This window comes from Dermacentor variabilis, chromosome 6 (genome assembly GCF_050947875.1).
Source record: "Dermacentor variabilis isolate Ectoservices chromosome 6, ASM5094787v1, whole genome shotgun sequence".
NCBI lineage: Eukaryota > Metazoa > Arthropoda > Arachnida > Ixodida > Ixodidae > Dermacentor > Dermacentor variabilis.
In genome coordinates, this window is record NC_134573.1 from 141346195 (window position 1) to 141368569 (window position 22375).

The 22375-nt window shown below is 45.2% G+C and overlaps 3 protein-coding genes and 1 long non-coding RNA gene across 4 annotated transcripts; all 4 read left to right on the forward strand.

Moving 5' to 3' along the window:
• The first annotated feature begins 283 nt into the window (after positions 1 to 283).
• On the forward strand, positions 284 to 2219 carry LOC142584389 (uncharacterized). Its single transcript, XM_075694534.1, has 3 exons — positions 284 to 680; positions 765 to 911; positions 1981 to 2219. The coding sequence occupies exons 1-3, from the start codon at positions 525 to 527 to the stop codon at positions 2128 to 2130; spliced, it is 453 nt and encodes a 150-aa protein (XP_075550649.1). The 5' UTR covers positions 284 to 524; the 3' UTR covers positions 2131 to 2219.
• Positions 2220 to 3497: 1278 nt separating this feature from the next.
• LOC142584388 (uncharacterized) lies at positions 3498 to 5101 on the forward strand. The gene is made up of 3 exons (XR_012828777.1): positions 3498 to 3883; positions 3957 to 4130; positions 4884 to 5101. It is a non-coding gene; the product is annotated as an uncharacterized LOC142584388 (long non-coding RNA).
• A 1833-nt stretch (positions 5102 to 6934) lies between these two features.
• Positions 6935 to 8528, forward strand: LOC142584390 (uncharacterized). Its single transcript, XM_075694535.1, has 3 exons — positions 6935 to 7189; positions 7266 to 7412; positions 8312 to 8528. Exons 1-3 carry the CDS (start codon positions 7034 to 7036, stop codon positions 8489 to 8491), a joined length of 483 nt encoding a protein of 160 aa, XP_075550650.1. The 5' UTR covers positions 6935 to 7033; the 3' UTR covers positions 8492 to 8528.
• A 1433-nt stretch (positions 8529 to 9961) lies between these two features.
• Positions 9962 to 11356, forward strand: LOC142584391 (uncharacterized). Its single transcript, XM_075694536.1, has 3 exons — positions 9962 to 10147; positions 10225 to 10398; positions 11143 to 11356. Exons 1-3 carry the CDS (start codon positions 10052 to 10054, stop codon positions 11320 to 11322), a joined length of 450 nt encoding a protein of 149 aa, XP_075550651.1. The 5' UTR covers positions 9962 to 10051; the 3' UTR covers positions 11323 to 11356.
• Positions 11357 to 22375: the final 11019 nt, after the last annotated feature.

Consider the following 22375-nt stretch of genomic DNA (forward strand, 5'->3'; position numbering starts at 1 on the left):
CGTTAGACACCATGTGGACGTCGAGAGTGATCGTGATTGCGAGTATTGAGAGTAACCGGTATAAATAGTATGGTGAGGTAGAAGACCAGCCAATATGCGCGTTATATTAATTCTTTATCCAATCCGCAAGTTTTGCGTTGCCTCTGAGATTTACAACGGCGCGTTGCCGTGCATTAAGATCCCTAAGGCTGTGTAAAGTGCAATGCGTGCTTTGTTTATTATTCGAAAGATGGCACTGTAGTCCTTCACGTTGAAAATGCAAATCGTTGCAAACACAAACAGCAGCGCGACGTTTAAAAATGGTGCAGTTTCTCTCACCGTTTGTTGAAACCACGTAATTTCTTGAGACTTGCACAGAAGACACAATATAGCTGTCAAGAGTCTTTGAAATTTCAAGCCCCGCAACGGCATAGCGTTACGGACGAGCGCCAGAGCGACGTACTGTACGAGAGCTAAGCGATTGGATTTGAACTAGACGCCTAGACCAGTGTACTTTAATTTGAACTACAAACTGTCTCGGCAAAATGAATCGGAAAGGTGTGAAAAGGCAAGGTGTTGACAGTTCCTTCGAGTCCGGAGGAAGCAGAATCAAGCGAGCACGTGAGGACGAGCCCCAACAAGGAGCAAGGAAGCAGGACGATTTCTGCAACTCTGACGTTGAAGAGGCTGCGCCGGTTCAGGTTCGATGCAAGTTCAATCAGCCATTCGGCTGAATATTCGTTTGATACTTTCATTTTACTTGTGTTTTTTTTCTCTCCACTCAGGAGACCACGCCTGTTCAGGAGGAATCTCAAGCAGGCATGTTCAGCAATGCTGAAAAGATCTTCGAGGAGCTTTTGAGCCAACTGCAACAGCAAACTACGCGGGAGGAAACATGCCTGATCAACATTCAGGAGGCACTAGAAAGAGATGTATTAACCACGTCGCATATATGTGTTCGCAGTTAATATTAGAACTGCCGTTATTTGCCGCACCATCGTTCGCTTTTGTTTTAGAGGAGGCTTTAGCTCGGGCGCTCCCATTTAAATGCATGTAAAAGGGCAATTCGTTTTTCTCGGCAACCACTGCGCCAAATTTGACGAGGTTTGTTGCATTTAAAAGAAAAGCTTAAAATTTAGGGACTGTTTGTTTCGAATTTCTGATTTAGGTCGTGAAAAATTTACTAAAAATTGGCAAAGATCGCAAATGTTCAGAAATCGGTACTATGAAGTTTAAAACTGTAACTCAACAGTGAAAAATTATATCACAATTATGAGAGTTGCATATAATAGCACACGTAAGGCGGACAATTAAGATTGGCATGGTACACATAAATCTAAAAAGAATTTAGTAATATAAAAATACAGCTTTTGTAGAACCCTTGTACACAACGTAACGAATTCACTTAAGGTATAAAATGACATGTCGAATTTGTCCGCTTTCAGTGATCTAGTGGATGCCGTTCACAGAACCACGATATCTGTTCATGATGCAGAGCTATTATATTGCAAACTTGGTGCTGCTACATTTCTCGGAATTTCGAAAATCAAATTACGCTTTTAACAGCCACTCGAATTTAACTTTCTCTCTCAAATTCAACAAATTTCATTAACATCGTGCCAGGACCCGCCGTGATTGCTCAGTGGCTATGGTGTCAGGCTGTTGAGCACGAGGTCGCGGGATCGAATCCTGGCCACGGCGGCCGCATTTCGATGGGGGCAAGAACACCCGTGTACTTAGATTTAGGTACACGTTAAAATTTTCCGGAGTCCCCCACTACGGCATGCCTTATAATCAGAAAGTGGTTTTGGCACGTAAAACCCCATGTTTTTTTTTTTAAAGTCGGTCCATGGGTTATCTCAGAAAAACGTTTTTGCGTTTTACGTGTATTTGAATATAGGCCGCGTCGGTGTTTGGCCCGAGCTAAAGCTTCCTCTTAACATGTTCTTGCCCATGCCATAAGACGTGGTTACCTATATTTTCGTTTCTGTTTTTTTCAAGGTCGCAAAGCCAGAGGAAGAGTTCTTGCTTACTGCGAAGAGGTACCTCGAGAACAAGAGGAAGACAGTCTTCGAGCTGGTGCCTGAGATATGCGGTGCCCTCCAGGGCATCGCCGAAATCGACAAAGAGGGGACATCAAAGAGACGATGACTGCAGCTTGGAATGCACTCGGCTAAAGGATTCGTATGTAATTGTTCAATAAAGAAAACAAAGCGACAAAGTATATCTTCATTGTACGTTGGAGATGCAGACCATAAATATGGGATCATAGCGGTACAGTAGGTGCAGTACCTGCCGCGGTAAGGGGCTCTTGAGGTTTCGCTGCTAAGCACGAGGTCGCGGGTGAGACCCCCGGCCGCGACGGCCGCATTTAGATGGAGGCGAAAATACAATAATTAGCGCTCGCGCACCACGTGTGTGCACGTTGAAGAAGCCTAGTTGGTCAAGATTAATCCGGGGTCCACATATACGGCGTGCTTCATAATCATATGGTGGTTTAATTTGGCCGGTAAGACCACAGAGTTGTCTTTTTTTTTTTCATAGGTGCAAAGACAAAAACTTACATTGAAATTAAGGTGACAATTAACATACACTATATATATATATATATATATATATATATATATATATATATATATATATATATATATATATATATATATATATATATATATATATATATATGATCAAGACCTGCACACCAGGAGAAGCTCCACTAAATATGTACAGTATTCCGGAAACTTGGCGATTGAGAGGGGAGGGGGGGGGGGAGAGATGCAATGGACAAATTGCGAAATTCCTCACGTCAGCTAGCTTTCCTATACACGCAATTGGCTTACCTTAAGCAGAATACATGTGCGTTTCGAAAGCTTGGATGGCGTGGGCCGAATGAAGGTAAAGACGTCACGAGACTGCGTGGGGACAGCTTAATATATAATGCTGAGCCTGGAATGGGGCAAAAATGACGAGGACATGAAGCCGTGCAAACTGTACAAGCGCCAGCAATAACCGGTGCCGAAAACCGCGCTTTCAAACATATCATATCCATTTAGGAAGCCAATTAAGTTCGCTTTGTGATATTGGTAACACATTTTTCTTCATTGTTCTGTCTCGCTGATTTCATGCGTTAGCTTGTTCCATAGTGTATTACATGTATACAATTGTATTATTCTAGCCATACAACCACAGGGAACGTATTTTCGTATGGAGATAAAGACCAGACGATGGACCAGAAAGAATAGGTCGAATTTCAGGAAAATAAAAACGAAAGAAAAAAAGAAGACATGGCTTTTGTTGCTTTCATTTATTTATTTATTTATTTATTTATTTATCGGTCTCACCACCCTCACAATCATGCGCACTAACGCGTCACTTTCAAGTAGATTGTACACAATACAATACCATGCGTTGCCGTATGGCGTTGGAATCTCAAAGGCTGTGTGGCGAGCAGCGTACGCTTTGTTTGATTTTCGGTAGATGGCACTATAATCGCCTAAATCACATAAACCTCAGCAGCGCGACTTTTTGAAATGGTTTTATTTGTCTCACTCTTTCTTTCAAAGACATATTTCCTTGCGACTCGCACAGATAATGCAACACCGCTACGAATAACCTATTTTAAATTTCCGAAATGTCGTAACTACGACGCCGTAACGACGCAGCGTAGCAGACGACAGCTTCTGTAGCTTGTGCGCCATTGCGACAGCCAGAAAAAAGCGAGGCACGATCTAATTTAGCAATGTTAGTGTATAGATTACAGCAACAGTGAAATTTAGTTGTAAACTGAACGTTAAATCGTTCTGACAAAATTATTCAAATAGGCAAGAGGCGCGGCGACGAGCACCCGCAAGAAGCCAGCCAGGATGACACTTCCTACGATGCTGAAATGGCTTCGCTAGTTCAGGTACCGTGAGTCAATAAAAAAAAGAAAAAAGAAATCCATTCATGTTTATTTTGCTCGTATTTCTTTCATTTAGGATTCGAACTTCCGTCAACAAGAACGATCTCCTCAGGTTGGCAGAGACAAGGAGCCCAGCAGCGACGTTGACAGGATCTGCGAAGAAGTCGGAAAAATTTTGAGCGAGATTAAACAGCAGACTGAGATCGAGGAGCTGTACCTGTCCGGCATACAGGAAACCGTTGGCACACAGGTCTGTGCTGCGTTTTCTTTATTCGCTTCGTCGACGTACGTTATTCACTGTAATTGCTGCCGTATTCTAGCTTGGGCCCATCGTCCGTTTATGTTACTTAAACTATTGTCAGCTGTTCAGGTTAATTAACACTTCACATTTATTATTGCGATTCACTCTACGCTGAGTGCAACCACTTCATTGCAGGTGTGCGGATGGGCGGACATGTCGCCATTTTGGTGGGCCGACCCCGGTGATAGCTAGTATAATAGCGGTGTCACACGGCCACTTTCGATCACGATTGAAAGTACGCCGTGTTACACCCGCATAAAATTATGTGCTTCCAAATATCTTACCATTGGAAACGAGTAATCTACCTTGAATAGACCACTCCCCCCCTTTCCCCTCTGCCCCTTTCGTTTAAAAAGGATAGTTAATGTTGCTACTACTACTACTACTACTGGTACTACTACTACTACTACTACTACATCTCCTACTACTGCTACTACCTATTATTATTATTATTATTATTATTATTATTATTATTATTATTATTATTATTATTATTATTATTATTATTATTATTATTAAACACTGCACCATATAATCTCTACGTAATCGTTCGCAATACAGCAGTTACATTAATCATACAACGGTTATTCACAAATCATGAATGCTTTGCTTTACGTAGAAATCAACTACAGTTGAGACTGCCACTCCCATTATATATCTTTTTTATCCCCCCCCTCTCTCTCTCTCTTGTCTGTTTACAAGGTTGTAGAGGCGGTGGACGAGTTCGTAAAGTTTGCGGGAAGGTACTTCGAATACAAAAGAAAAAACAGTCTTCGAGATCGTGTCGGAGATCAACGGCGCCCTGCAGAGAATCGCCGAGCACGACAAGATGAGAGACACCGTCAAAGACGCGATGGAGGCCACTTGGAACGCACTGGCGTGAACGAGGCTTTTGTACAATTGCGTTGTCGAATAAAGCAAACGGCACTATATATATAATAAAGGCTTTCCCTCAATTCATATATTGTACTCTGGAGGGGTTTGCGTGGTCCTGCGCGCCCTTTCTGGGAAACCCGTATATATGTATACGTGTTTCCTTTAGCTTAATTCCGGCTACATTCGGATGGGTGACTGTTCCTTTGTTTTTTTTCCTTTTCTTGAACTGTTTCAAATGTTCGACCGACTACATGCCGCACGAGCTACGAAGTACGTCTCTTTAAATGACTTGAGCACTAACGACCAAGATATTTGAGCGAGCCCACATATATATATATATATATATATATATATATATATATATATATATATATATATATATATATATATATATATATATATATATATAGTAATCAAGCGATAACAACAGTTCGCGATTTCTCTATGCAAGCTCGCTGCAGTTGTATTCTGAGGGGATGAAAAGGTTCGCATATGCGGAGGCTAGGTACACGTTTCGAGGTCACATCTATGCGTACTGTTTTCAGAGCGACAGGTTCGCAGAGCAGGGCGACAGATTCGCCTATCATTGAGAGCACTGCTATTGCAAGCAGTGTCACTCAAGATAAATAAACAAATAAATAAAACGTGATGCTCCTTCTCTCTTCCGGTGTTATGTTAGTGAGATTGTTTCACGAATCTTAAGCTTCAAGGGGTGTCAGACTACGGCGGAGTACTCGGAGATAATTTAAATAACTGGGCTGTGGATATTTAGCGGAGTTCATTATACATGCACGTACTATATACACGGGCCACAAACCTTGCGACGTATCCTCGAACAATCACTTGAGAAGACACTATCGCTTTCGCGTGACGTAGTGCTCAATCAACCGCGCCAATAAACGCGCACTGAAAGTGATGTCGCCGACAGCGACTGTGCGAGAACATACGCCCTCTGCGCGGACAGACAGTATATGCCAGTTTTACGGCCTCAAGATAGTCGAATGTACAATAGAACGTTCACAGATTATCTGTCAATAAAACAGTCCGGAAGCCATTAACCCGCCGTGGTTGCTAAGTGGCTATCGTGTTGAGCTGCTCAGTACTAGGCCGCGAGATCGAATCCCGGTCACGGCGGCCGCATTTCGATTGGGGCGAAATGCGAAAACACCCGTGTACTTAGATTTAGGTGCGTGTTAAGGAACCCCAGGTGGTCCAAATTTACGGAGTCCCCCATTACGGCGTGCCTCATGATCAGATCTTGGTTGTGGCACGTAAAAGCCCCATAATTTATTTTTTCCCCGAAGCCATCGATGATTCTTGGTACTTTTAAGCCGCAATTATGCAGAAGTACCAAACGCGCGAACGTATATGACTGGTACTTTTGTCGATTTGAAAGCACAGTCTGCAAAAACGTACGTACCCTTGCGTAAAAATATATCCACTGTAAGGTTACGTTAGACACCATGTGGACGTCGAGAGTGATCGTGATTGCGAGTATTGAGAGTAACCGGTATAAATAGTATGGTGAGGTAGAAGACCAGCCAATATGCGCGTCATATTAATTCTTTATCCAATCCGCAAGTTTTGCGTGGCCTCTGAGATTTACAACGGCGCGTTGCCATGCATTAAAATCCCTAAGGCTGTGGAAAGTGCAGTGTGTGCTTTGTTTATTCTTCGAAAGATGGCACTGTAGTCCTTCACGCTGAAAATGCAAATTGTTGCAAACACAAACAGCAGCGCGACGTTTAAAAATGGTGCAGTTTCTCTCACCGTTTGTTGACACCACGTAATTTCTTGAGACTTGCACAGAAGACACAATAAAGCTGTCAAGAGTCTTTGAAATTTCAAGCCCCGCAACGGCATAGCGTTACGGACGAGCGCTAGAGCAACGTACTGTACGAGAGCTAAGCGATTGGATTTGAACTAGACGCCTAGATCGGTACACTTTAGTTTGAACTACGAAGTATCGCGGCAAAATGAATCGGAAAGGTGTGAAAAGGCAAGGTGCTGACATTTCCTTCGAGTCCGGAGGAAGCAGAATCAAGCAAGCCCGCGAGGACGAGCGCCAACGAGGAGCAAGCAAGGAGGTCGATATCTACAACTCCGATGTTGAAGAGGCTGCGCTGGTTCAGGTTCGATGCTAGTTCAATCAGCCACACAGCTGAACATTCGTTTGATATTGATTTTACTCGCTTTTTCTCCACTCAGGACACCACGCCTATTCAGAAGGAATCTCAAGCAGACATGTTGAGCAATGCTGAAAAGATCTTCGAGGAGCTTTTGAGCCAACTGCATCAGCAAACTACGCTGGAGGAAACATGCCTGATCAACATTCGGGAGGCACTAGAAAGAGATGTATTAACCACGTCGCATATATATCCGTACCTCGGTCGGTCGGCGTTATTCGCAGTTAATATTACTACTGCCGTTATTTGCCGCACCATCGTCCGCTTTTGTTTAAGAGGAAGCTTTAGCTCGGGCGCTGCTATCTAAATGCATGTAAACGGGCAATTCGTTTTACTTGGCAACCACTGCACTAAATTTGACGAGGTTTGTAGAATTTAAAAGAACAACTTAATATCTAGTGACTGTTTGTTTTGAATGTTTGATTTAGGTCGTGAATAATTTATTAAAAATTGGCGAATCGCAAATTTTCAGAAAACGATACTATCAAGTTTAAAGCTGTAACTGAACAATGAAAAATAATATCACAATTATGTGAATTGCATCTAATAGTACATGTGAAGCGGACAATTAAGATTGATATGTTACACATAAATCTAAAAAAATTTCGTAATATGGAAATACAGCCTTTGCAGAACCCTTGTACACAACTTAACAAATGCACTTAATATATAAAATGACATGCCGAATTTGTCCGCTTTCAATGACGTAGTGGATGCCATTTACAGAACCGCGATATCTGTTCTTGATGCAGAGCTACAAATTTGTAAACTTACTGCTTCTACTTCTTTCAAATTTTGGAATATTTGAAGATCTTTTTTAACGAAATTCGGGCCCTAAATCGAAATTCCGCTTGCAACAGTCACTAGAATTTGGCTTTCTCCCTCAAATTCAACAAATTTAATTAAAATAGGTCCAGGGGTTATCTCAGAAAAACGTTTTTGCGTTTTACATGTATTTGAATATAGGCCGCGTCGGAGTTTGGCCCGAGCTAAAGCTTCCTCTTAACATGTTCTTGCCACATGCCATAAGATGTGGTTAACTATATTTTCTTTTGTATTTTCTCCAAGGTCGCAGAGCCAGTGGAAGAGTTCTTGCTTAGTGCGAAGAGGTACTTCGAGAACAAGAGGAAGACAGTCTTCGAGCTGGTGTCTGAGATAAACGGTGCCCTCCAGGGCATCGCTGAAATCGACAAAATGAGAGAGGACACCAAAGAGACGATGACGGCAGCTTGGAACGCACTCGCCTGAAGGATTCGTATGTAATTGTTCAATAAAGCAAACAAAACGAAAAGAAATATTATCTTTATTGTGCGTTGGAGATACAGATCGTATAAATATTGGATGATAGCGCTACAGTAGGTGCAGTACCCGCCGCGGTAAGCGGTTCTGAGGTTGCGATGCTAAGCACGAGGTGGCGGGTGAGACTACCGTCCTAGTGTTCCTGTATATGCTATATACAGGAACACTACACCGTCCGCGGCAGCTGCATTTCGATGGAGGCAGAATGCAATAATTGTGTGCACGCCGAAGAACCCCAAACGGTCAAAATTAATCCGGAGTCCACATATGCGGCGTGCTTCATAGTCATATCGTGGTTTAATTTGGCCCGGCCGCAAGACCCCAAACTTGATATTTCTTTTTTTTTTCATAGGCACAATACACAAGAACCCATGTCGTATTTAAGGTGACAATTAACATACACACTGTATATATGTATGACGAAGACCTGCACTCCAGGAGAAGCTCGACTAAATATGTACAGTATTCCGGAAACTTGCCATGGCGATTCGGAGTGGGGGGGGTGGGGGATGCAATAAACAATTTGCGAAATTCCGCAAGTCAGCCAGCTTTCCTACACACGTAATTAGCTTACTTTATGCAGAATATGTGAGTTTCGAAAGCTTGGATGGCGCGGGCCGAATGAAGGTAAGACGTTTACAGGACTGCGTGGGGACAGCTTAAGATATAATGCCAAGCCTGCAATGGCGCGAAAAAGACGAGGACATGAATCCGTGCAAACTGTACGCTAATATATATGTTGCAACCGCTGCCGCTAACCACGCTTTCAAACATATATCCATTTAGGAAGCGAAGTTCGCTTATTGTTTTGCCTCGCTGATTCCATGCGTTAGCTTGTTCATTGGCTTGTTCCATAGCGTTTCTACAATTAAATGTATGTATGTATATGTCTGTATATCTTTGTGCCACACGTCCACTGAACACGTATTTTTGCATGGGTATAAAGACCAGAAAGAGTACGTCGAATTTTGCGGAAATAAAAACGAGATAAGAAAACGACATGGCTTTTGTTACTTTTATTTATTTATTTATTTATTTATTTATTTATTTGTCGGCCTCACCAGCCTCACACTCATGCGTACTAGCGCATCACAAGACCATGCGTTGCCGTGTGGCGTTGTAATCTCAAAGGCCATGTGGCGAGCAGCGTACGCTTTGTTTTATTTTCGGCAGATGGCACTATAATCGCCTAAATCGCCTAAACCTCAGCAGCGCGACTTTTTGAAATGTTTCTTTTCTTTTTGTCTTACTCTTTCATTCAAGGACCTAATTCCTTGCGACTCGCACAGACAATGCAACACCGCTACGAATAACCTATTTTAAATTTCTGAAATGTCGTAACTACGACGCCGTAACGACGTAGCGTAGCAGACGACAGCTTCTGTAGCTTGTGCGCCATTGCGACAGCCAGAAAAAAGCGAGGCACGATCTAATTTAGCAATGTTAGTGTATAGATTACAGCAACAGTGAAATTTAGTTGTTAACTGAACGTTAAACCGTTCTGACAAAATGAGTGAAATAGGCAAGAAGCGCTCCGACGAGCATCCACAAGAAGCCAGCCAGGATGACACTTCCTACGATGCTGAAATGTCTTCGCTAGATCAGGTACAGTGAGTCAATAAGCAAACAAAAAATCCATTCATGCTTATTTTGCTCGTTTTTTTTTTTTTTTTTTCATTTAGGACCCGAACTTCCGTCAACAAGAACTATCTCCTCAGGTTGGCAGAGACAAGGAGCCCAGCAGCGACGTTAACAGGATCTGCGAAGAAGTCGGAAAAATTTTGAGCGAGATTAAACAACAGACTGAGATGGAGGAGCTGTACCTGTCCGGCATACAGGAAAGCGTTGGCGCACAGGTCAGGGCTGCGTTTTTTATTATTATTATTATTCGCTTCATTGACGTACGTTATTCACTATATAATTGCGACCGTATACTTGGGCCCATCGTCTGTTTATGTTACTTAATTTCTTGCCAGCTATTCAGGTTATTTAACACTTCTCATTTATTATTGCGATTCCCTCTACGCTGAGCGCAACCACTTCTTTGCAGGTGCGCGGATCGGCGGTTATCTCGCCATTTTGGTGGGCCGACCCCGATAAGTATAGCTCGTATAGTAGCGGCGTCACACGGCCACTTTCGATTGCGATTGAAAGTACTCCGTGTTACAACCGCAAAAAATTATTTACTTCCAAATATCTTACCATTGGAAACAAGTGGTCGACCTTGAGTATACCACTCCCCCCTCCCCCGCCCCCTGCTCCGCTGCCCCTTTCGTTTAAAAAGGACAAAGTTGTTACTACTGCTACTACTACTACTACTACTACTACTACTACTAATTATTATTATTATTATTATTATTATTATTATTATTATTATTATTATTATTATTATTATTATTATTATTATTATTAAGCAGTGCACCATATAATCTCTACGTAATCGTTCGCAACACAGGGGTTAAATTACTGATACAACGGTTCTTTACAAATCATGAATGCTTTGCATATTACGTAGAAATCAACTACAGTTGAGACTGCCACTCCCATTATATATCTTTCTTTTTATTCCCCCCCCTCTCTCTCTATTGTCTGTTTACAAGGTTGCAGAGGCGGTGGATGAGTTCGTAAAGTTTGCGGGGAGGTACTTCGACTACAAAAGAAAAACAGTCTTCGAGATCGTGTCGGAGATCAACGGCGCCCTGCAGAGAATCGCCGAGCACGACAAGATGCGAGACACCGTCAAAGACGCGATGGAGGCCACTTGGAACGCACTGGCGTGAACGAGGCTTTTGTGCATTTGTGTTGCTGATTAAAGCAAAGGGCACGACAATAAAGGCTTTCCCTTAATTCATATTGTACTCTGGAGGGGCTTGCGTGGTCCTGCGCGCCCTTTCTGAGAAACCCGTATATGTGTTTAGCTTAATTCGGGCTACATTCGGATGGGTGACTGTTTCTTTTTTCCTTTTCATGAACTGTTTCAAATGTTCGACCGTATGCATGCCGCACCAGCTACGAAGTACACCTCTTTAAATGACAGGAGCACTGACGACGGTGGTGGTGATAACTTTATTGCACACAGGGGATTTGCGGACACGCAGGTCCTTGGGCCCCCGCACGGCCCCACTGCACTCAAACGTTCATGTCCCGGAGGCTCATGACGCTGGCAGCCCTGCATGTGGCGATGGCTTGCTTGGCCGGGTCCTCGGAGCGCAGTAGGGTCTCCCAAGCCTCCCAAGTAGTAAGGTGCTCCAGGCCCCGCGGGGGAGGATCCGCCGGGCAGAGGAAGAGGATGTGATCGAGAGTGGCTTTGGGGTGGTGGCAGAGGGTACAGGAGGCGTCTGTGTGGACGTGGCGATAGCGCGAGCGTATATAAGGGGAGGGTAAGCTGCGTGTTTGGAGCCGCCTCCAAAGTGTCTGGTGATAATTGTCGAGGGAGGGGTGGGGTGGGGGGGTAGAGTCGACGCCCGGCTTTGCAGGCTTGCGTCAGTTCACTGAATGAATGCATGCGCTCCCGTGAGAACCCTGGATCGGAGGCCGCCGGAGCCCGGTTGAGAGAACCTTGGGCTAAAGCGTTGGCAGCCTCGTTTCCAGGATTCCCAGAGTGGGCAGGCACCCATATGAGCTCCATGTGGCGGGGCGGGTGTGCAGCGACGGAGTTCAGTATGCGAAATGCAGGGACGTGAACTTTCCCGCGAGCAAAATTTGGTATCGCAGTTTAAGAGTGCGATAATATATACCCGCTTTTCCGTCTTAATTTGTGTGTTTCCTCGCTTGACCTCAGCACTCAGTAGCCGAAATTCGGTCGACAACTTCCCGCCTCACCAGACGGGAGGACTTTTTGGCCTCCAAGCCGAACCAGCGGCTCCCACGGCAACCGGAGGAGTTGGCAAATAAGGGACCCCGCTGTTCCCAGCGCTTGCCTAATGCAAGTAGAGAGATGAATGCTACTGCAGAACAAGAAGCGCCCGTTCTGTGCAACCAACTGGCAGTGACCACGTCAACACAAGTGCGACAACGGATGCTGACCTCGAGGCGAACTCTCCCAAGAGGGCACGTAATGACGATCATTTAGCCGCACAGCGATGCCACTATAGTTGAAACCACCGACATGGAAGCGGAAGACAGATCTTTCACCACGGTGACGTACAAGAAATCACGCCAAGCGGGAATACCAGTGATTTTAAAGCTCACCGACCCGGAAGCGTCGTTTTGAAAAGTGAATCCAAACAAGTTGGCCAGTGAGATTATCACCATGGCAAGAGAGAAGGTACAATCATTTCGTGTAACGAGGGAAGGTAACTTTTCCGTCAATGTGCCACCATCCTACACGAAAAATCTAGGAAATATAAGACATGTTCCAGTTCAATACACTGAAGACCAACTACTTGAGTACCTACAAGATAGCGGCGTCATTTCCGTTAAGAGGCAGACCAGATGGCTCCGGCGAGAAGATGGAACAGTGGAACCACATGCACTTCGGAGCGTCATCCTACCATTCTTGCCTGACAAACCATTACCAACACGCGTCCTACTTGGATTCACGAGTCATCCAGTCGAAGAATATTTAGAACCTGCAACTCGGTGCTACAATGGCCAGCGATTTGGCCATGCTGCTAAGTCCTGCAGCCACGGCCAATTGCGATTTAAGATCTGTGCGGGAGCGCATGATTACAAAGCCTGCACCTCTAGAAATCAACCCAAGTGCGCCAGCTGCAACGAAGACCACACAGCTTCATACGCTAGATGTCCCAAGCTTCAAGCGGCTTCATTACTCAGGCGACAGGAAATATTACATGGTCGGACCCCGAAGCAAGGCTCGCCTCCTCCGAACTTAGATGCTGTCAACCCAGTGAAAGTAGCTCCTCCGTCACAATCAGCAGAGCGCGAAAGAACGTATGCGATGGTGGCTAGTGGTTTACAGGAGATGAACGGCAAACCAAGCAGGAAAGAGAGCCAAGGAAAGACGTCGCCAAGTGTTGTCGACCGCCAACATGAGTCTCAGCAGGCGTTCACCCCTCTGAAAACACAAGCACCTGCGCATGTCTCACGTGAAGCGGAATCATCTCAGCCTATGCTCTTTGTTGCGTTGAAAGCAATTCTGCGGGCATTTCCCATGGCAAACAACCTTCCAGAGGGGAGCGCAGTTCTTTCGTTAGAACCACTGGTAGTACAAAAGTAGCTTACAACATAGCATAATGGCTCGCCAGATGGACAAATGTTTTCGAAACACAACCGTATTTCAATGGAATGCAAATGGCATTCGATCTAAGAGCGCAGACTTCAGGAAGCTTGTTTGGCAATACAGGTTCCTCGTTGTGTGTCTTAATGAAGCCGGAGTAGACCGTAATTTCCGTCTTTCGAACTACGCAATATAATAATCTTCGCGAACTCCGAACCCTAGCCGAACTATGTTATGCGTCAGACGCGATCTACCTTCCTGTCTTCTCTTTTCCTCGGACTCTGATGTGCCTGAGTTCGTTGCCTGTAAAGTTCAATTTAAAAAGCTGCTAGTGACCATTGTTTGCGTTTACACGCAACCAGCATCACGCATTACTGAGTCAACTTTCATGCATTTCTTTCAAAGGATTCAAGGACCAGTTCTATTCTGCGGGGACTTCAATGCTCATAACGTTACCTGGGGCAGTAGCCACTCTGATGCAAGAGGCAGGTCTTTAGAAAAGGCTATAGACTCATGCGGCCTTGTTGTGCTCAATGATGGATCGATTACCTTTTTAAGAGGCTACAATTACACTAGTTGTCTTGATATTACTATAGCCTCCCCTGACCTTACGCGCGGTATTAGATGGTGCACAGATTATGAGACACGGGGTAGTGACCACTACCCAATTCTAATAGCGCACCCCATTATGCATCCGGCAAGGTCTCCCAGAGTAACTAAACTTACTAATTGGCAACTATTTCGAGAATATAATTCTGCGGTACTGAGCCAAGTAAATGACCTGGACATATTCAGGTCATCGGTAATAAGAAATTACTCTAGGGCTACGCGAATACACAACTGTTCCGGAGGGACAAAACAGTGTCGACGCATACTATGAACGACTCCGAGCCTTTAGACGGAGAGCAGAGCGTTGGTTTCGTCGTTCTGGACGGCTCGAAGATTATCAAGAAAGTCAAGCTGCACACAGAAAATCTAACCGGGACATGCAAACACCGGGACAGCAACGGTGGCGTGAGTTCTGTACGTCACTTACCCCCTTCACTCCCTTGCCGAAAATTTGGAGATTAATAAGCGCCCTTGGCCATCCGGTATCACAATGTAGTCAAAACCCCCTTCAAAACCCTTAACTACAGCTCTTGGCGTATATAAACGCGAAATTGCAAACACGTTCTGCGCAACCCTAGTAAATTTCGCAAATCCTGTATCAATTCAAGATGAATATATCTTTTCGTTGCAGCAACAGATTGAAAATGCTTGCAATTTACCTCATACCCAGTTGGATATTCCGTTCTCTCTAAAAGAACTGCAGCACGCTCTCTCGAAGACACGCCAAAGAACAGCGACTGGTCCTGACAACATCTCTTATTGTACCTTGAAAAACCTTGACCCAACAGGCACGTCCACTCTCCTACACGTCTTCGACAAGATGTGGGAGGAAGCACATGTTCCTATGAGCTGGAGGATCGCTAACGTAGTCCCATTGCTGAAACCTAACAAAACGCCACCGTCTCTTGACCCCTTCCGTCCTGTTAGTTTAACGAGCTGTGTTTCAAAGGTGATGGAAAAGATGATCGATATAAGACTGCAATGGTGGATAGAATCCAGCAGTTGTCGACCAGATCAAATGGCTGGCTTCAGAAAACGCAGATGTACAATGGACTGCATCTTTGACTTGGTATCGTTTGTTGGTCACGAGATTAGCTGTGGGAACGTTGCTGTTGCTGTATTTATTGATATTAAGAAGGCCTTTGACTCGGTTAGTCACCTTCACGTTCTGCTTGTACTCGCAACTCTCGGAGTGCTTGGCCGAGTCCTCAAATGGATCGCTAACTTCTTGAAAGACGGAAAGATATAGATACAAATACAAATGACGGCCAAAGCGACGAATACGCCATAAATAAAGGAGTTCCGCAAGGTAGTGTATTAAGTCCACTTCTCTTCAATGCAGCATGTAGCAGGTTTACCAGCAGTACTTCCATCAGACAAAAACATATCTATGAATGCTGTTGACATTTGCATATGGACATCGAACAAGTCTCTAGAACTTGTCAAGCATCGGTTGCAGGACGCTTTGAACGCAATAGGTGATTATTTAAGAGAACGGGGCATGACGATATCTTATGCCAAATCAGCGGTTCTGCCTTTCACACACAAAAGAAAGGTTAGAAATTTTGGCCTTTCAACAGATGGCCATGTGATCGAGCTGGTTCGGAAACATCGTTTTCTCGGCGTGATTTTAGACCACCAGCTTCGGTGGACTCATCATTTGACTGCCCTGGAGGACCAAATTAGTTGTGTTATAAATGTTCTCCGCAGAATCGCAGGCACGAAGTGGGGGTGGAAAAGCTGCGTCCCAGCATCACGTCCACTCAGCACTTGTGCGTCAGAGAATTGCTTACTCCGCCCCTATATATTGCACAAATTATCTGCGACGTCCCTCCATCGGCTGCAGCTATTACAGGCTCGGAGTTTACGAGTGTGCCTATAGGAGTCCCGCAAGCTACGTCCAGTCACCTCACTATCGCAGAAGCGCGGGAACCGCATTTCACGGTGATTCGGAGCCTGGAAACATGCAGACATCTCTTCAGAATTTCTACTCAGCATTCTGCACACCCCCTTCTCTCTCTGATAGAGAACCGTCCGGGTGCACAGATGCACGCCTTGTTTCAAGAGCATAAATCACGACTCCCACGATCGCTTTTTTGGCGCTCCGACCTCTGCCACCCACCATGGCTTCTGCAAGCGCCGAACATAGAAACGTCAATCGAAGGACTTAAAAATAAACGCTACGTTTCCACATTAGCAGCAAAACAATTAGCGTTACATCACCTATTTGACAGGTACCAGGAATCTATTCACGTCTACACGGACGGTTCTGTAGTCAAAGAAGGTGCGACTGCAGCTTATGTTATACCATCCTTAGAGGTAGAGTACGCTTGTCGACTAGGACACACGTCGTCACCATCAATAGCGCAATTAGTGGCAATTTTCCAAGCCACTCATTTTATCAAAAGATATGAGACACCAACAAAGTGGGTAATTTGCACGGACTCCTTATCGGCTTTAGCATGTCTTGAAGATATTGATGAGAGCCAACCACACGCACGAATAACATACGCAATACTGAACAGTTTAACTCAGGATAATGAAAGGAAACACGAAGTGATATTACAGTGGGTCCCGGGCCATGCTGGTATAGCAGGGAACGAACTAGCGGACTCATTGGCAAAATCAGCCCATGAAGATGCAGGAATTGAACTCATTCCTATCACCAATGGACACAAAACGGATATTGCGAGTACTAAAGACTTGTGTATGTCAAAATCATTTAATGAAAACACTAAGGAATCAATACTTTACGAAGTAGACCCTCAACTCGAATACCAGCTGGAGGTACAACTTTCTAAAAGTACCGAGACACTAATTCACCGACTGCGCCTTGGTGCAGCATACACCAAACATTTCCTGCATCGCATCAAACGGGCTCCTTCCCCGGCTTGCTCCTGTGGCCACGACGATGAGGATGTTCGCCATCTACTCCTCGAATGCCCCATATACGAGATACAAAGACAGCAGCTAGAACAAGAGCTACTACACTCCATCGATCCTCATCGGCCTTTCTCACTCGCAAAATTGCTGGGCCCATGGCCATCGAAAATAGCACAGTGAAAAGCATTGAACGCAATTGAACGTTTTCATGAAGAGACAGGCATACTCAGCAAATACTAGGTATTGCATTGAATAATCACATGATGTCACTAAAACATTCTTCTATTATTTGTAATTATTAGTGCTTGTATATTACGTGTGATACATTTTTTTCGTGCGTGAATTATTTTAACACTGCAATTCCTCATCTATTTATATGCTCATCGAAGTCTACATAACGGTCGTTTGTGTGTGTTTGTGACTTTGTTTACGAACTCATTGTGGTGCAACTTGCATCTGACTTTTACACTGTTATGCCCATAGGCGTACAGGACTGTGCTGTGGCTTTCTCACCGTATGAAGTATTCTTTTTTCCATTTTTTTTTTCATTTTCCTACATATTTTTTTATATTGTTGTTTCTGGTATGAGAAAAGGAGTAGCAGTCACCATTATAAGGTGACTACGTCTCTGTCTTGTATTTTATTTTCATTCCAATAAAAAAAAGGATACTTGAGCGAGGCCATATATATAGTAATCAAGCGATAACAACAGTTCGATTTCTCTGTGCAAGCTCGCAGCAGTTATATTCTGAGGGAATGAAAAAGTTCGCATATGCTGAGGCTACGTACACGTTTCAAGGTCACACCTATGCGCAGTGGCGTAGCTAGGTCGTCTGGTACCCGGGGCCCATAGGTCTTCTGTCACCCCCCCCCCCCCCCCTCCGGGTGTAGTCGAGGAAGTCGCGGATATCAACAATTTCCGGGTGTCTTCAGACGTATATGCACCCCCCCCCCCTTGCACTGGCCCCTTGCACCCGGGGCCCACGGCCCCCCGGCCCCCCGGCCCCCCCTGTTGCTACGCCAGTGCCTATGCGTACTGTTTGCAGAGCTGTTAAACATTATTAGGGCGACAGATTCGCCTATAATTGAGAGCACTGCCATTTCGAGCAGTGTCACTCAACATCAACAAAGAAACAAACAAATAAATAAAACGTGCTGCTCCTTCCCTCTTCCGGTGTTGTGCTAGTGAGATTGTTTCACGAATTTTAAACTTCACGGAGTGGCAGATTACGGCGGAGTACTCGGAGATAATTTAAATAACTGGGCTGTCGATATTTCGCGGAGTTCAGTATACATGCACGTACTATACACGGACCACAAATCTGCCGACGTATCCTCGAGTGATCACTTGCGAAGATACTATCGCTGTCGCGTGACGTACTGCTCAATTAACCGTGCCAATAAACGCTCACTGAAACTGATGTCGCCGACAGCGACTGTGCGAGAACATATGCCCCCTGCATGGACATACAGTATGCCAGTTTTACAACCTCAAGCCAGTCGAATGTGTAATAGAATGTGCATAGATTATCAGTGCATAAAACACTCCGGAAGTCATCGACGATTGTCAATGTAAATGAATAGCCAAACGCTTCTATTAGAAAGCTATATTCGCCTCGTTAGAGGTATGATGCGCTTTAAGGCGTATGTTTGTTTCAGTGAGGTTATTTAAATAGTATTTGTTATTTAATTAATCGCGCAACTCCGCAGAACAGGGCCGTTAACCAGCATATATGTGACAGCTGCAGTACAAGCCGGTCCAGAAGCGCGAGCGCCTGCGTGGAGGACCACCGTCATCCTCCTCTCCCGCCTCCATAACACCCTCTCGCACCGCCGAGACAGGGGGAGAGTGCGGCGAGAGAAGCTGAGGGCTGTCCTTCCCGGGCGCTCCACCACGGCGTCTAAACTAGAATATACCAGACGCCGCAAACCTCTCGCGTGACAGCGCGTACGTCTCAAATGCGATAGTTGGCGTTCGTCGACGAACGCATCCCGGCAGCCAGTTTGCATCGGCCGTGAAAGTGCGATCTATCCGCGGACCGCCGAGCAGCACAAAAACCGAATAAAAGAATTGCTGGCATAGCTAGTGCAGTAACCGAGCGTGTCGGCGCGCCTCGATTTTTGCTCCGTGATCTCGAAGCAGGAGGCCACGTGTTGGGCCGTCACTACGCAAATGTATGGGCTTCACGGAGCGTTCGCTTGCCAAGGCTGGCTGCGTGACGTAATGCCCTCTCCTAACTGCTTAGTCTATGGAAAGAGCCAAAGAAAGATATGTACTCGTTCAATCGCTGAGAGAGAGAGGGGGGAGAGAACTTGGCAGTTGCTTAGCTCGGCTATGCCAGGATATACGTAGCGAAAACTAAGGCATAGCATGGTTAGCGTTAGTTTATCTCGATTGGAAGTCCAGGTTAGTCTGGTTGTCTAGCTATGTTGCGGTGTTTAGCCAGTCGCTTGGCGCGCTGTTCGTCTGTTTCCTGGGCGATTCGTTTCCTCTTCATCTCGTTGCGATGTCGATTCCAGGCCTCCTCCTGCTTATCAGAATTGTCGCCATCCATACTGCCGCCTCAACTGGGGTTGCGGCGCACGCGAGCTCTCCTTTTCAATCCTCCGACATGTTATCAGGCATGCGACGCAGCTGGCGAAGCGAGCGGAGGCGAGCGCAACGACGAGGAACGCGGTGTGACGTCATACCAAACGGCGGAGGCGGAACACCTGTGGCTCGGTGCTACTAGTGGCGCATGCGCAGTAGTGACTAGGCAGCGAGCGAGAAACAGAAACATCCGCGGCGAGGTGTGCGCTGTGACGTCATGTGCCTCCTCGGAGCACCACCACGGCGAAATCGCAAGTTCGCGGCCAGTAAAGCTTTCGCTTTAAAATTCGGCAGATACAGGTAAGACTGCTTACTTGTGGGAGTAATGCGAAAGCATTAGAGCCGCTTTGGTGAAATGCTTTCTTTTTTTCTTCCGCGCGTTCCTTGTCCGCGCCAGCTCTCGCCTGCGTTCCAACCGCCTCGGTAAGGCCAAATCAAAACACGCCAAGCGTCTCAACGCGCTCGCTTGTCCGCGAGGAGTTCGCAACTCGAGGGACCGCTCAGCGCCGTTCAATTGGACATTAATGTTTTTACAGCGAAAGCTGTATATAACTAACCTCCCCTAATTTTTTCCGCGTCCGTCAACGGAAAAAATCGTAATGCGGGCCGATCCTTACGATAGTGCAGAAAGGGTCGATCCAAGCTCAAAGGCACATACGTTTGTAGGCTCGGGAACCTGTAACGCGCCCTTCACGATCTTCGGTATGGGCCCACGTATGGGGAGTGCTTAACGCCTGCTGCACCTCCGCCGCAGGTCGGCCCGGTGTCCCGCTACCTTCGGGATCGGCGCACGTATGGGGAGTACATTAACGCCTGCTTCACTTCCACCGCGGGTCGGCCAGGCATTGCACTATCTTCGGGCCGACCCGCGGCGGAGGTGAAGTACGTTGCTTTTCGCTTGAGAGCTTTGACTGTCGTCAGCTTTCGTTCCCATTCCATCTTCAGAGAATGGAATGGTTGTCAATTCTGTTTATTTTATACACTCATGACGCGGCGCCACCCGCGTTTGGTTGCTCAGTAAATTTAGTGTTGCGCTTTTAAGAGGAAGCTTCAGCTCGGGCCCAACTCCGACGCGGCCTATTGAAATACATGTAAAACGCAAAAACGTTTTTATGAGATAACCCCTGGACCGATTTTGATGAACTATATTGCATTTGAAAGAGAAAGTTAAATTCTAGTGACTGTTGGGAGCGGAATTTCGATTTAGGACCTGAATTTTGTTAAAACGATTTTCAAATATTTGACCGTTTGAAAAAAATAGAAGCACGAAGTTTACAAATTCATAGCTCTGCATCAAGAACTGATAGCGCGGTTCTGTAAACGGCTTCCATTAGATCATTCAAAGCGGACAAATTCAGTATGTCATTTTACATCTTACGTGAATTTGTTACGTTGGCTACAACGGTTTTACAAAAGTTGTATTTCCCTATGATAAAATTTTTTTAATATTCATATTTAACATATCAATTTTGTCCGCTTTGGATATACTATTAGATGCAATTCACAGAATTGTATTATCATTTTTAGTGGTTGAGTTACAGAGTTGTAAACTTGATAGTTTTGTTGTTTGAAAATTTACGATTTTTGCCAATTTTTAATAAAAGATTGACGACCTAACTGAAAAATTCGAAACCAACAGTCACTAGATTTTAAGTTTGTCTTTTAAATGCAACAAACCTCGTCAAATTTGGTGCAGTGGTTGCCGAGAAAAACGAATTCTCTTTTTACATGTATTTAGATAGGAGCACCCGAGCTAAAGCTTCCTCTTAAGCACAACGTCGCGGGGTCAAATCCAGGCCACGGCGGCCGCATTTCGGTGGGGGCGAAATGCAAGAACAGGCGTGTACTTATAATATGAGAGCTTATAAGCTTCATATTATTGTAAATAGTTCCTGTAGGTACGTCATTTCATTCATTGAAATAGATACCATGTTAAAAAAAAATGAGTCGTAGTGGCGTCGATGAAGCATGCTCATCTCGCGCCACGGTGGCGCGGGTTCGATTCCCGCCCAGACCGTTATTTATCAAATCCTCTTTTAAAAACAAATAATTTATTTAGTTTACAGGAACCTCCCTGAGAAATTTGACGTCAATCCGAGCATTTCGTGACGTGTTTTTACTCTTTGCGCCGTCGGCCATTTTTGGTACCATGCTTCGGTCACACCGACTACGACGACAGTTTCTTGCGTAGTGGGGCATATAATTCTTTCGCATTAAAAAAGAGAGAAGCAGTGGCGCTCTCGCCGATAACACATATGTAACATCTTCCCGGCTCTTGGACAATACCCGCGAGTGTGTATGTGCCAAAGTATTAAGGTCATCATCATCATCATCATAAGCGGACGGGACTGTCGCAATCGGTCAAGCTGAACGCTCAGAAAAACGCAGCATCCCTCGTACTTCGAGCAACATATATAACCGCCACCGTGGTGGAACTTGTGGCTTCACAAGGCGGTTAATAGTTAACAATAGCAGTTCGTTTCCAGCGGGATTCTCACTTACAGTCATTTACAGCACACGTGGGCGAAATGGGCCACACCAAACCAACATCTATGCCAGCCTCGTCAACACC

Bases quoted from the DNA above. Each gene is read 5' to 3' on its own strand.
- LOC142584389 (XM_075694534.1), top strand. From the start codon at position 525: ATGAATCGGAAAGGTGTGAAAAGGCAAGGTGTTGACAGTTCCTTCGAG. The intron at 681-764 runs GTTCGATGCAAG...CTCTCCACTCAG, and splicing joins AAGAGGCTGCGCCGGTTCAG to GAGACCACGCCTGTTCAGGA. The intron at 912-1,980 runs GTATTAACCACG...GTTTTTTTCAAG, and splicing joins AGGAGGCACTAGAAAGAGAT to GTCGCAAAGCCAGAGGAAGA.
- LOC142584390 (XM_075694535.1), top strand. From the start codon at position 7,034: ATGAATCGGAAAGGTGTGAAAAGGCAAGGTGCTGACATTTCCTTCGAG. The intron at 7,190-7,265 runs GTTCGATGCTAG...TTCTCCACTCAG, and splicing joins AAGAGGCTGCGCTGGTTCAG to GACACCACGCCTATTCAGAA. The intron at 7,413-8,311 runs GTATTAACCACG...ATTTTCTCCAAG, and splicing joins GGGAGGCACTAGAAAGAGAT to GTCGCAGAGCCAGTGGAAGA.
- LOC142584391 (XM_075694536.1), top strand. From the start codon at position 10,052: ATGAGTGAAATAGGCAAGAAGCGCTCCGACGAGCATCCACAAGAAGCC. The intron at 10,148-10,224 runs GTACAGTGAGTC...TTTTTCATTTAG, and splicing joins AAATGTCTTCGCTAGATCAG to GACCCGAACTTCCGTCAACA. The intron at 10,399-11,142 runs GTCAGGGCTGCG...TCTGTTTACAAG, and splicing joins AGGAAAGCGTTGGCGCACAG to GTTGCAGAGGCGGTGGATGA.